Genomic DNA, 15,080 nt, shown 5'->3' with positions numbered 1-15,080 from the left:
GCAGAGCATCATGTGATTGGTTTAGCTTGTCACAAACAGCCTGTTCCTTTAATTTTTTGAGCAGTGTATTACCTGTGTTAGCAGTAAATCTAAACAATATCAAAAGACATTGCTGACTTGTAGAGGAAGTGAAGAAAAATCTCTCCAGGGTGTGGATCTTCAGAGAATATCAGCGCAAAATAAATCCTCCTGCAAATATCGAAAAAAGGAAGGAAAAACACAAGAAGAAACTTTTGCACAGTAATACGTTTCTGTGGAGCAGATGTAAAGAAGTCTTATTCCTTGTATCCGTCCCTAAAGCCCCTCACTGGTGCCACACTGTTTGTCACAGAAACTCTCAGAAATTTTCATCCAGATTGGTCCACTTGTCTAAGAGGAGGGGAACATATAAACATGTATAGACGCACTAGAATAATTATAGTATGATTTTTGTTATTATTAGTGAGCAGTGTATTTAAATGTTCATTGGTCACATTCATTAATCAACTGAAAGCCTTTTCAAGCAGAGACACACAGCATTTATACATTCAAATGTGAGAATTTGGTGTCTGCCTATAAACTTGTATTATTTATTGATCTAATGGAAACATGGACAACAAACCAGATGTTAATCCAACAAGTTTATTATCATGGAAATTTAGGAAATTCATTTAGGAAATGAAATTTAGAAAAATACGTGTGAACTATGCTTTGTTTGCCGTCGTTTTCTTTAACCCGTTCTTTTAAAGACTAAGCTTTGGGATGTGAGGAGAACATGTGCTCCAGATTCCAGACTATGTTTCATCACATGTTTTTGGAATGTAATTCTGAAAAAGTTTTCCTCGGGTGACAGGTCTCCTGCTCTGACACTGGGACCCACTCATATGCCAGTTCAGCACAGGAGCAGCACAGACACACAACCTCTTATTCCACTCTCACATTCACACCGCGGGTGAAAAATCGCCAGTGAACCCTGAAGGATGACGTTGGACTGTGGGAGGAAACCGGAACAGGGCAGGTGGCGCTCCAAGGATTTATTTTTGAGTTATTTTGATGTGGTACTGCCACCTAGTGGACGAAAGGAAGAAATGAAAGAACAAATATAGAAATGATTGTATAAAGTTGAAAAATTAAACGAAAATTCTGCTACTAAAGTTTCATAAGTTTCATAAGATCATATTTACTGCTTTAGCCAAGCAGTGAAGCCCAGTCTGGAAATGACTGTTTTCACTGCTCTGCTTGCAAACAACTCAGTCTAACTTTTACTCCTGTATTCCTGTTTTTGCCCAGGTTTTTTTTATTGTGCATGACAGGTTGTGTGATTGCAGATTAAATTTAAATTCCGACATGATATCTGACACAAAGGAACACCGAACCCTGTAGAACAAGAAAGTCAAACTCATTTTATATCACGGGACTCATGGAGCCCACTTTGATCCTGAGTGGGCCGGACCAGCGCAACTCTGCTTTCTTAACTACGCATTTAATTCCTGAGATATCTAAATATAAGTAACAGAAGAGCAGTAAGTCAGACTTTCTACAGAATAAGAAATTTGTCACCATGACTGTTTGGGCTTAAACTGTAAGAAATAAATGTGTAAAATTACAGTAAATATTCAGTAAATATTCAATAGACTGTCCTGTAATTATAAAACTGAACTCACAGAAAAAGTCCTTTTTTGTAGAAAATTTATAAAAAACAAATAAGCAAATTTCTATAATCAATAGTGAAAAATCAGGAACTTTTCAGTTATTTAGTTACGGTAGTGTAGTGTGAATGCCCCTGTAGGGAGGTCTTCATTCGCTCAAAAAACTGGAAAACCTATAACCATTGTTCCATATGGCCAGTTTCACTGTTTCACTATATTTTCAGTACTGATAAAGGGATGCTGGGATGCTGCAAAGGAAAAAACACAAGTATTAAACAAAAAGTATTAAACTATTCCACTTCGTAAATCTGAAAACGGTCTTACAGCTGACCTGTGTGGGCAGAAGAACACAGAATATCATTTACCATTAGATCCCGAATAATCAGCGGATCGAATTTACATACTGTCACTAACTCTGGACATTTTTGAATGTTTGCCATTTATGCTTAATATTTATCAAAATCAGTATTACATACTGTAAGATTCAAACATTAAGACAGATTTGATCTTTTGTTGCATTAATTGTTGCATTTAGAAGGACATTTCAATATTGTACATTACAGATCTGAGAGAAGGAAAAAAACAAGCTGAAAATGATTTGTGGTGTTGCAGAAATGTATGACTGCACATGTTTTCATTATGAACTAATATCTATCATTTGACTAAAATCTTAAAAGCTGTAAATGAATTGGCTCACTTAAAAAAAAAAAGGAGCTTGATTGCCGGCATGTGTTTTGCACTGTGGGTCCCCTGTGGTGCTCTGAACCAGAAAGACCCACAAATACTTATGTAATGAGGTCAAATGCAAACATAACTTAGAAATAAATAAATAAATTTAGTGAATTTAAAATACCTACGTCCTTTTCCCCCCATCACTTTACAGGCACTGTTTTCTTGCAAAGTAGGATGAGTATGATGATGTAGCAGCTTTACCTTTTCTAAAGGTTTATTTTGTTTTTTTTCAGGCCTGAAAAGTTGATGGGATACTGCCATCACCCTGCCAGCCAGATGGGTACCGTGGTCACCCAGCTTTGTGAACACAACAAGGCAATGTAGAGTTTTACGCTGATACCAGAGGTGCGTCAACTAAGAATCTCAGATGAGGTTGAATCTGTCAAGTTCAGAGGTAAAGCTTTCTGAATATTTTGTGAGCACAACTACTCAAGAAAGATCTGATCTAGGATTTCCAAATTAACACCATAAGTATTTCATAAAAGCCTCATAAAAGTGGAAACGTCAAGGCTGGAGGTGAAGGTTTCTGAAAATCTTGTGAATGCGTAAAAAAATCGCTAATTCCTAAGAAGTTAACGCAATCGTTTTGTTAAACCCCTTCAAGTATAAGGGAAATGTAATTAAAGGGGAAAAATTACAAAAATCTTCCAAATATTTAGGGACCTAAGAGTAAATAAAGTTCAGCACTATAACATTATGACCACATGAGGGCAACAGGAGATCTCCAAAAATGTCACCTGCAGTTTTGGAGGATAAAATATCATAGAATTTTATCTTCCAAAAATTTCCACAGATTGAAAGTTGACAGATTGATTGAAAGTTCACCTGCTGGAGCGAGTTCCCATGGAAATTCATTTTTTTGTTCCTTTATAATGGAAGAGAGCAAATTAAATGGAGACAAACAGAAGCTTTTTTATATTATTACATGAATAAAATAAATCATTAGTATTGATTTGGAGTCAGACATACTGTCAACAAATATTACTACACCGTTTTTTTGTGTCTATTACATGAAGCTATCCTGCTGTTGTCTGTTCTCCTCGATGCTGCTCTCTTTTTCTCGGGAGCTCGCCCCCACCTCTCCCCCCAGCAGAGGAGGAAGAGCTGAGACAAGTGAACAACAAGCCAAAGCCAGGCAGACAGGAGACTGTATAGGTGGGTGTTTTCCCCTTTTTTATGTTGAGTGCTCTCGCTCCGCGGCGCTCAGTTCGTGTGCTCTCTTTTAGGGCGTACCTTCGATAACGTAGAGGTGTTTTTTGTTGTTTCATCCCAACTCTTTCTGATATTTGGATCGTGTCAGCGCAGCAGCGGCGACAGCGGCTAAGCTAGGCTAGGCCTGAATCTCCCATCTCAAATACTTATGGACTTTGCAAAACAAACCTAACAGTCTCCAGGATCGGTAATGGTTTGCCTTATGGTGTTTATTTTATTTTATTTTGTTTTACCTTTTGCTCGATGCAAGTGTTTAGGATTTGTTGAAGGCAGGTTTTGTTTTTCTTAGTGAACTTGATTGTTGTAGACACCGCGCTAGCAGGCTAGTGAGGCGCAGTAGAAGCTAATTACGTTAGCACTGGCTTGATGAATAACTCTTGTAGAGTGAGGCTCGGGGAAAGTTTAAGAAAACTCATAACATGAAGGTTTGAACTGGAGAGGCAAGGGTATAAACGTACTATGCACTCCGTAAACACGGGACTTTGTGGTTTGAATGGTTTGTGGTTTTGGTGAGCTGGAAGGTGTGCAGTGCTATTACATTACACGTCGAATCTTCTGTTTACGAAAACGGCGAGGTTTTAATGAACAGCTTCGTATTGCCGTTTTTCCCCGAGCTAGCTAGGGGGCTATCCAGAGCAGGTGAGAGAGAACAAGGAAGTGGCCAGGCACCTGGCTGACCGCATCGTAGCTTTTAGTGGAGTCAAAGTCCAATCTCGGCTTATCAATTTCCTATTATGTTACACCTGAAACGCCCATTCTCGGTGGACTCTTGGCGCTTCCAGGTGTTCCAGCGCCTACGGTGTGTGCTTGTGCTTTTAATTTCGTTCATTTTAGTCACTGTTTATTGTTTCTGCAGCTGTCTTTTGATGTGGTTTGCCAGGTAGAGGAGGAGAGAGACGGGATTTGTGGTGCTGGTTGTTGTGGTGGCGGATCAACGGCAGCCAAGGACAAAAGCAAGAACCTGTTGTGTAGGTCTGGACGGGGTGTGGTAAGGTGGCTGGCTGGAAAGGCAGGCGGGAAGGTGTGCTGGTTCCTTAGTTATTCTGCCCCTTGTGCAGACGCTTACAACATAGACGTCTTCTCAATTTACTGTTTTACAACTTATTTACAGAGGTAAAACAGTAAATTGCCAGAGGGAGCAGGTGTGTGTGTCCCTGTTTAGAGTGAGCTTTGAGCTTTCAGTTTGCTTCATGTGGCTTCGTTGTGATGTTAAGAAAAACATTAATATCACACAGACCAGCATAAGTTAGTGTTTTCAGAGTTGATCTAAAGTAACTGGATTGTTGATTTAGTTTGATACAGTCAGCTGATTGGACATGCCTGACATATTCCTGTTCATACCCTGCGGCATATCTGTTTGAGTTTGTTGGGGCAGAGATGGAGGAGATTGTGGACAAGTTTGAACAAGTTGTTTGCTGTGATTTGCCTTCTCTGAAAGATTTAGAAATGAGGGACAGGAAAAAAGTAAAATCTGAAGTTGGGCACTTCTCTTGCTCCTAACCATGTTGTCTGTGGAGGCTGAAGTCTTGCTGCTCAGCCAGTTGTTTTAGCCAGGGCTATCATTTGTGAGTCTCTGTAATGACGGGCTTTCAGAGAAATACCATGGGTGTGTCCCTTTGACTGACACACACACACACACACACACACACAAGCTGGGGTTTTCTTATATTTGCTCCTCCTCCATGTCTCCCCACATGTCTCTCTTCCTCAGTCTATTTCCAGCAGTCACACCTGCAGTCTGTTTTTATTTAAACTTCAGCTGGGTGTGCATGGGAGATGTGTGATAATGGGTTAAATCAGAGTGTACAGGGTATGAAGCTGTGAAGCAAAACAGCCGTACAGCACCCTCCCTCTGTGCTGGTGGTTATTTTCTTGGAAAGGTTGAGTTTGGTTTGCACGTTTATGAACCTCATGACAGCAATTTAGAAGTGATTGCGTGCTTGTTTGCGGTTCACTTGTGGCAAATCTTTACCAATGGCTGAATATTGGATTTTAGTTTGTGTGACCATTTTTTAGTGAAGCAGTTAAGAGGGAATATTTTGCCCCATGCATGATTTCTGTGTTTTCTGGTAGTGATATTGATTAAAGCTAAAATTATGTGGGTGAATCTTGAGCAACCTTTACAGGTAGGTTCAGGGATGCACTGATTGGAAAATTGTGGTCCTAACGGTACAACTCTTTAACAGCATTTGGCTGACAGTTTTGTATCTTTGTAATCTTTCCCACCCCTGTTTTTTGTGAGAGAAACAAAAATTCTCAATTGTTAACATTTGAACCTTTAGCCAATGTGAAGTAATGCGACACAACAGATAAATATCGGCCACTTGAGATGGGCAAATGTCTTTTCTGGATTCAAAAAGCTCGATATGTCGGGGTATCCAGAGGCTTAATTAAATCTAGCACTATCACAGAGCACACAGCAGAATATGAGTTGATGACATTTAGTTGACTCACGATAAAATCTAATTTAATTTATAAATGTTTGTTGTTGAATTTAATTTCCATCCCATTTTGGATTCCACAGATTAATTAAACAAGACAAAAGAAGTTCTGTTTTGCCCTTCAGCACATCTCTCTCTTCTGCACTTTTGCCACTCCTCTGTGGCAGGTTTATTTCAGTTCAGTTATTTATTTATGTCGTTTTTTTTTTTTTATTCCAGTTCTAATTAAAGTTCAGGGATAGTCACTTAATTAAAAAGGAAAGTGCGTTCTTTTTTAAGTTTAATAAATCACTCTAAGGTCTCTGAGTAATTGTGTTAAATGCCAGTATCAATGAAAATTGCTGTACTTAGGACTTTTGCCATAATCGAGCAGCCTCAGTTTGTTCAGAGAGTGGCCTTTTGATTGATTGATTTGGTTTCTTTTCTAGTTACCAGCTCTATTTATTAATTTCAGGAAGGTTTAGTCAGCTTTGGTGAGATGGAAAGACGAGCTAACGCAGATGGAAATGATTCTGTTCTGTGACATAAACTAGAGCTAAAAGAAGTTTAAAGTATTTTTTTCCACGGGTTTCTTGTCTTTTCTGGAATTGGCATGCAGGCTGCACTAGTTGTAGAGTATGTTGTTGTTCAGTTAATTACTAATTAATTAACTGACCTCTACTGGCTTTGTATTAAACCAAGCAGGTAGAGGTCACTCCTCCATCTGTTTTATATGATATAAAGTTAATGTGTTGGACTCAAAGTGCGTTCTTGGAGTTGTTAGAAAATTTCTTGACTTTGACTTAATGAATAACAAATATGACAAAAATAAATATTGTATTTGTTGATACCACCTTATATTATAAGTAGAGGTAAGTGATATGTAGTTATTAAAGTAATGCTGCTTTTGAGACTAAGCAGTACAACATAAATGTATTACAGTGACTAATGGCATCCTATCAGTATCAGGGTTTTTCCTGGTTCAAAATGAGTCTTTGAAGGGCAGCTACACATGCAACCGCAGTTGGTCTGCATGTAGTTAACACAAAGAGTCTGTTACCCGATTTAACAGACGTCTGTGCTTTTTCCTGTCATTTTTAGCCATTTGGTAAACAAAATATTATTTTATGCGTGATTAAATGAAACCCCACCTGCCAAAAAATTCAGTACTGAGTTTTTGTTTTTTTCTTTTGGGGCAAGGCCAATAACTCCCAAGAACTGGTGGTATCATATCTGTAGTCCTAGCTCCAGCTTCACGTCCACATATTTGAACTTATTTGCTCATTTTTAGACTCGAGCTGCAGTTAAATGGCCCTCCGCTCAAATGGGGCTGCATGTTTCCTTCTCACCAAGAATAGTACACTGGTATTGTGCAGATTGGGCAGCTGGCCTTGTGGTGGTCCCTGCAAAGTCTGTGGGGGTGTGTGTGAATGTGTGCTCTCCACAGCGTGCCCACGCTGTACACCACATGGTGGGCTGTGTATACGCGTGTGTGTGTGTGTGTGGAGAGGGGGTGGTACATGGTTTTACTTTGATGGGAAAGGTGGTAGTAGCTGGATGTGAGCCAAGGCTACACAAAAAAAGGAAAAACTAAACTAACACACACGGGCCAAATCTCTGAGTGACCATTCAAATGAGGCTGAGTCAGCAGAGCATTTGGCCAAGCCACAACAGCATTTTACCAAAGCTTCACCTCAGCTGTGTGTGCGCGCATAGACAGGGACAGGGTGTATTTCAGCCTGCCACAACCACCAGTGACTAACTCCCTCAAATAGCCGTGATAGCATATGATAATAAGGCAATTCTCCAGACTAACAAACTGTTAGCAAGTTTGCAGTGAGTAGTGGACACAAACTGTGTGCGCGCGTGTGTGAGTGTTGTGTGGTAGCTCTGGCTGAGTAGTAAGTGGTTTAGCAGTGTAATTCCAAGTCTATCCCATTAGCAGATACAATTTAGCGTTGCTGCTAATGGCCTTACAGTAGATTACAAAAGCATAATGGCCAGACTTTAAGTGGCAAAAGCCATTAAACTTTAAGAAGGAACTACTTCCTGCCACAAGAATGTTAGTGGTGTGGCTCTCATGGCTGTAGAGGCCGTGTGCATCTGAAAGTTCATTACACTGAAGCTCAATCTTCATCAGTGCTAACAAAAAGTGTAGATGTTTTTGACAAAGCCTCAAAGAACATCCTAAACCATGGCGTTATCTGGTTTTTGTGATGTTAGTTGATTTCCATTTTCTGTAATGCCGGGTTCAGATAATTGTCAGAGTTTAGGCAAGTACATAGTAATAATATATAATATGACGCTTTTTTGTGTCTGTAAGACATGACAGACTGCTCCCTGAAAATAAACATCAGGAAGGAGGATGTAGCAACCACAGTGGTGTGTTGTACCATTTTACAGTCCCACCGAGGGACAACAGCAACTTTCCGTTCGTTATGGTTCAGATCAAATTATGATCACATGATGAGGCCTTTAACCATCCATTCATTTATCCATTTTCTTTCACTTTCCTGGTTCAGGAGTGCTGGAGCCTATTGCTGCTGTCATAGGGTGAACAGCAGGACACACCCTGACCAGGTTGCCAGGCTGTCACAGGGCTAACACAGCTCTTGTTATTATTGCCTCTAGGGAAAAGTAAGATATGAGGCAAATTCAGATTCTAAAAGCTGATATATGAGGTGAACCACAGCTCATCTATAAAGTTCAGCGGAGTGGTGCAAAAAGATCCCTACACTAAAACTGTTGAGGCTTAGAGAAACAGAAATGGCTTTCTGACAAGGATGTTGTTACCCTCGAGACCATACAGCATTACCATCAATATTTTCCATGCCCGTTGGCTCGCCTAGTCTCCTGTTACCATTAGTGGTTGAATGTTGCTGCTTGGTTAGCACTAGAAATACCAGTTTGTTAAATTAATTATTTGCTTATTTTATCAATGTACGAAGTTCTAAGACGTTGCACACCTGTCTCTCTGTGATACAAAGTTGTAAAGAAGCAAGGTGGAAAGTAGAACTGAGGACAGAAGCTTGGTTGTGGGTTTCTAGAAATTTAGAAAATGGACACTTGTATTTAGGCTGAATGAGAGTAGACTGAGAAGAAAACAACTCGACTGGAGCATCGTTGATGCACGTTATGTTAACCTGCAAGGAAGGGTTCTGGTGCTAGCACTTTGTGTCACACACTGCACACACAATATCACATTAGTTTACAGTCTTACGCACAGGTTAAAGTATGATAATCAGAACGTTTGGAATGGGTCTTGACTATATGCACAATGCATGTATGGCAGATGTTTAATGTCGCTTAGTGTTGACTGTTCTCTTACTTTCAAACAAGTCGACTTGATTTCCTTTGTATTTCTAAGGTTTAAACATCTAAATTTATTTTGAGGAACATTGAACAGTTGGGATAAAAAACTGTGAAGTAAACTAATGTACCAGGTAAATGTATCAGGTACCTCTGGCAGAAACTCTGACACTAAAACATCTGTTAGTTTGTGAGCCCCGGACGCCCTGATTGGGTTGTAGAAAAAAAACAGTGCCTATGCTCCGTTTCCAAGATTTAAATGTTTGTCTGGGGGGGAAAACATTGTTGTCGAAGACAGATGAGAGCGCACAAAAGAAAGAATGAAGGGCTCCCTTTTTAGGACAGCTTCCAACAGCTGAGACAGGATATGACACGCTAAATCTTACTGTGGAATGTATGACAATGGCAGGACGTGTGTGTGTGCATGTGTTTTTTTTGTGCGGCTCATATGCGTTTGTTCAGAAATGTGTCTATTTACTTTTCCAGGGAACAAAATTAAACAGCATTAAATTTGCCTAAAGCAGCTGCGTATCTGTTTGAGTATTCAAGGATAAAAGCGGTGTCAGCCGGACTCACTTGCCACCTTTATTTAGTCTCTGACCCACATACACTCACACACTCGCCCTCACACAGATGTGAACACACACTTGTGCTGGTGTAAGTGTGCGCTCGGGCTTTTGACTGGAGTCTTTGTTTGCTCCAAGCGTCTTGTATATTTGGATGGAGAGCAGATTTGATCTACATGACTCAGTGAACTTTGAGGTACAAAACAGTTTTTGCTCTGGGTTGGAGAAGAGCCACACTCCTGTCATCTCGTTATTAGACAGACACTGCTGAAGCAATCATCTCCTAAATTCCTCATTCCTTCCTCACCAGTGTCCCTGCTGAGGGTCAGCGTCTCAGAAAAAGGACTTTGTCATTGTCCTAATTTGGGCTAGAAGGACCTTTCCTTTTTATCTTGCCTCTGTAATTTAGGCTTAGGTCATCTGTGGTTTTTCATGATGCATTTCCTTCATAAAATCCAAGTTTATGTTTAAAACCCCCCCCAACAAGTTTTGTACTTACTTTCCTTTGCAGCTACAGCTTTTTTCTTTGCTAGCACTTTTCTCTGTTGCTCAGGATTTATTGCTTACATAAGTAAAAGTTTTATATAAATCTGTTGGTTATTTTGAATTGTATGAGCATGTTGCAGGTTTCATCTTTACTTTGTCAGACAATATTATTTATATTCAAGTAACTGGTAAACCCACCATGGTTGCAAAGTTAAAAGCACAGTAGGAGCAGCAGGAAGTTCTAGTTAAAAAGATTATTTACATTTAAAGTCTGAAAGCCATTCAAGCTTGTGTTTCTCTGAGATTCTTATAGTGTGACTATTAATCAGATTGTGGCAGAAATAGACTTTAACATTGGAACTTTTTTTTTTTTTTTTTTAATGAAGCAGGATAGTGAATCAATAGCACTAAAGAAGCAAACATCTTAAACTGAGCTAGAGACTCGAGCAAGAACTAAAGGCAGTTTTTTATTAGGTAATTTGTGTATGGGAAGCATCCCTTTAGGACTTCCTTCAGGATGTCTTTGGTAAGAGTAGCAAATACCTGCATTGGAGTGGTTACTTCGGAGTGAGGGTTTTTATGCCTTTCCACTGTAAATGCACATGTAATGAGGGCAGATGCAATGAATGTGGAAAAAATTAGATGATTTTAAAATCACACTTACTGTTGTAAAAAGTGTTTTTCATGTCTCAATATATTGTCATGTCATCTCTCTTTCTTTCTTTTTTACGACTCACGCTTTAAATGAGACATATTTTAGCAAAGATGATGCTTTATTTTAGTTACAAGTAAGTGGAGAGGCGGGTGTGTTACACTTGGGCTTACAGTTTCAGCTTTTTAATAACCTTTTAGAGTATACATGCCCTTTGAGGGTTGCTATTTTAAATTGTTTGTTATGAAATCATTGTTTTACTGGTAAAGCTGCATGTGGGGCATTAACTAAAACGATTTGGAGCCCCCCTTGTTTAACACATCAGCAAACTGGCAAAGCATAGTTTGCTTTCCTATAGCAATATTAGCCCAGACTCCCTTTAGAGTAACTGTGTAATAGACACAAAGGTGGTCAGTCAGAATTGGAAAAGTGGCAGGGTCTTGTCCCACAATCCATACAATAATTTAACAGGTAAATTAATGAGGTTAAATGCAGAGGACTTGTCTAGGTAATTTGCATGTATTCATCATTGTCATGGCAGTATTGAACAGTGCTTTCACACATGTTGACTTTTTCCCTCGTCAGGGATGCAGGACTTTCTGTCATCTCCTTGCTGTGGAGGTCACACCCTGAGAGTTTTAAACACCTCAGGCTTTTTAAATTTAGTTTAACTTGCTGGCATGACTCTTGTCTCATGATATCTCCTCTCTGCTCTCGCACTCATCTCCCTCTTCCTTTCTCACTTCATCTGCATTTTTGGAGTGAGGAAGTGCTAACAAGCTCCACACGCTGCAGCTGAAAACACGCTGTAATTCTCTCTCTCATCATGCATCGCGCTTATTATTTTTAACCCAGCACAGGAGTAGGTGGAGGGGAAAAAGGAAAAAAAAAAAAAAAAAGGTGATGGGAGCTTTCATCCATGGCTGCTTTGCTGGTTCCACCTTGAGTTTGAATTGAATAATCTTTTTTTAATGAAATAAATATGCTTTCTTTTTACTGCTCATCCTTGCAGCATTTCTCACACATGCTCTAACCTAATCACGTTTTCTCGCTCCTGTTCCCTCGTTGATCTCGCCTCGCTTTGCCTCCCTGCGTCAGCTCCAGCTGCTTTTTAGCCTCTAAATATCAACTTCATTAGCACTTTCCAGGCACACTGTGCCAGCTCTTCTTTTTATATGTTTTGTACTTGGGTGATTCTGTCTGTTCTTTGTTAAATCCTGGTGTTGGTTGTATCTCATCTTGCTCTCTGGTGTTGACTCTGTCCTATCCTTTCCTGTCCTGTGCTCTGCTCTCAGCGTGTGAATGGAGCAGTGTGCGAGTACGGCCTCCCTGCTGGCCTCGGTGCGGGAGCAGGAGAGGCAGTTTGAGATGCTGAGCCGAGCTCTGGAGGAGGAGCGGAGGTCGTGTGCTGGCACCTTGCCCCGCCCCCTCCCCAACATGCAGGTAACACCAAACAAACCCCGCCCTACCACCACCATCCCTCACGCATTGTTTTCCATCGAAACACCCCTTGGATTCATCTGTAATCCGAGCGAGTTTCATCCTCACGGTCACCCCCATCCTCTCTGTGTGGACTGGGGTTAAACATACCTCCTCTCTGGGTTTAATCTAACTGGACTCTTGATAACTGCTTGAATTCTGCTTGAGTTTTCGAACTTAAGCTAAGTCAAGCGAAGACACCTTTCAGTAAAGTCTTCCGAGGGGGTATTTTACACCTGCTGTTTCTCCTCGCAGTTTTTACTCACACATTTCCTCCTATCATCCATCTGTCCTGTTCTCCATTTCCTCAGTAAACCACCCATTCCTCATTCAGCATAAGTCTAATCATCCTCATCATCATATCCTTCCATCCACCTTACAAACCCAATGTGTTTGCATGCAGAACAGTCTTATTTGATATTTTGTCTTTGTTTTTTTTCTTGATTTATTTTGGGTTGAATTACAATTAAAGTCTGAGAAGACAAACAAACAAAAACATCTTTATAAATCCACTATTTTTTTTAACAACTTGCGTAATCATTTTAAATATTGTTCATCCCAGTATTGGCCAAAGTAACTATGCCAGTGAGACTAATGCATTATTACATCTATCAGACATCTCAGGGGGAAGATAAAAGAAAAAAATAAATACAAATTATAAGTTGTTGCAATGTTTTACAAAATAACTGCAACTTGTTTCCAGAGTTGCCAGAGGCTTCTTCCTGTTAAAAGGGAGTTTTTCCTTCAAACTGTCGCCAAAGCATTTGCTCATAGGGGGCCAAGTGATTGTAGGGGTTTTCTCTGTATTACTCTAGGGCCTTTACCTTACAATATAAAGGCATCTCTCTGTTGTTCTGATTTATATTTAAAAAAAAAAAAAAAATAGAAAAACATCCATCCATCTTCTGCTTATCCGGGGGCAGGTCATGGGGGCAGCAGCCTAAGCAGCAAAGCCCGGACCAGATTTTTCTATTAGAAGCCCATTCTGGGCTTCTAATAGAAAGACATATAAATATAAAAATTGGATAGTGTGCTTATTTAGCCTTTAGAGAACAGTGGAAATTTGTAAGAGAGGGGATTTCCAGAGTAGCCTGTGGATATCAGTTATCAGTTAATGTTTGCAAATGCAAGCTAAACTGACAACAGCCTTTGCTTTCAAGATTGTGTTTTAGCTAGTCCATTAGCCTTTACGTGTCCAACTCCAGGCCTGAAGGGCCGGTGTCCCGCAGGTTTTAGAGGTGTCCTTGATTCAACACAGCTGATTTAAATGGCAAAATGACCTCAACGTGTCTTGAAGTTATTCAGAGGCCTGGTAATGAACTAGTCATTTGATTCTGGGTGATATCTAAAACCTGCAGTTTAGAGCATTTTTTCTGAATATTAAAATACTCTGCTGTCCCTCCAAAGAAGTTTTGGGTTCCACCAAAGGAAAATTACCAGGATGAGATTTTTCTTTAAACTATCTGAGGTCTACTTTACTCAAACTAAAAATAAATGGTCCAAAATAACAGGAAAATTATTTATTTTCTCACTTCAGGTAACTTTGACCTTTTTCCTTAAAAGTAGACGGGCTAATCATGCTTATACAGAAGCTTATTGTGATCCAGGAAAACCCCTGTTTACCTGCATGCACCCAGACTCTGCTCAAAAATAAAGAGAGCAGAACGCTTCCTGTACCAAAAAATATGTCTTACTTAGTATGCAGATGTGTTTTCTGTTTAAATGAATATTTCATTTTGTTATGCCAGAAACAAGACTTCACCTTTGCAGTAACAACCAGCAGATTTCATATGAGACCAATGCCCTGCCTGGGCCGCAGTCAGACTTTGAGTCAGAAATTCTCTGTAAAACTGTTGATTTCCGAGAATGATGCACTCACACACCTTGAGTCAGTTACCTGTTTCAGAGTGACTTCATGCTCTGAGTTTACCTCACAGATGCCTACGCTCACCCATTCTTTCACTTTCTGATTGTACAGCCTTTAGCATGCCTGAAAGAGCAGGTGTGTCCTTGCTCACACTTTTTGGCCCTGAGGAGGCCTTTGCAACATACCAATTAAACTTGGTCTCTTCCTTATTTTCCTTCTGTCTTTTGTCACTGTAGCATGTGTGGCATGCCTTCAGTGGGACGCTTCTCAGTCCCAGGCTAATAAAGAGCAGTGACAGCAGAAGAGAACTGTAGTCTGTTCTAGTTCTTATCGCTGCTCTGTGTTTCTATAGCCCAGAGGCTTTCAACATGCCTCTGCCACTTTCTCAAGGCAGCGCACTACAACCTCAGTCTTTACTGACAAGTTCCCACACGCTCGCCTCTGCTCGGTACTTTCTGATCTTCTCTCTGTCTGAGCCTTCATCACAAGGCTGTTTTGCTTATCTACGTGTTGCCTGTAAGAGCTTGGCTGCAGTTTTATTGCACCTCTAACCAGCACATTTTTCAGCATGGTGTTCACATCTTTTCTTGTGTAAATTTGAGACTACGGCTTTTCTATCAGTATGACGCATATTTCTAAATCAGAGTTGAGCAATTACCCTCCTGGTTGTGTCCTTGTAGTGACTACCTGCTGTAGTAACAGAGACAGGGCTCCATCTGTGGCTGGAAT

General features: G+C 40.2%; 1 protein-coding gene across 6 annotated transcripts in view; it reads left to right on the top strand.

Annotated features, from left to right (window-relative positions):
* Positions 1 to 3,410: 3,410 nt before the first annotated feature.
* ctnnd1 (catenin (cadherin-associated protein), delta 1) overlaps positions 3,411 to 15,080 on the top strand; it is a 31,954-nt gene continuing 20,284 nt past the window's right edge. For 4 of the 6 annotated variants that reach the window (XM_085277905.1, XM_085277907.1, XM_085277904.1 and 1 more), the window contains exons 1-2: positions 3,447 to 3,515; positions 12,301 to 12,448. In XM_085277905.1, coding sequence (XP_085134031.1) covers positions 12,308 to 12,448 — 141 coding nt within the window. In that variant the 5' untranslated portion in view covers positions 3,447 to 3,515; positions 12,301 to 12,307. Of the gene's footprint in view, positions 3,516 to 3,571; positions 3,760 to 12,300; positions 12,449 to 15,080 lie in introns of those variants that run through there. The other 2 variants (XM_085277908.1, XM_085277909.1) reach the window with 2 other exon arrangements.

The sequence above is a fragment of the Mchenga conophoros genome, linkage group LG6 (assembly GCF_057382185.1).
Source record: "Mchenga conophoros isolate Kocher_MC1m ecotype Shallow Benthic linkage group LG6, M_conophoros_male_GT1.1, whole genome shotgun sequence".
Taxonomy (NCBI): domain Eukaryota; kingdom Metazoa; phylum Chordata; class Actinopteri; order Cichliformes; family Cichlidae; genus Mchenga; species Mchenga conophoros.
Note: the sequence above shows the minus strand (reverse complement) of the source record. Positions and strands in the feature narration are given on the sequence as shown.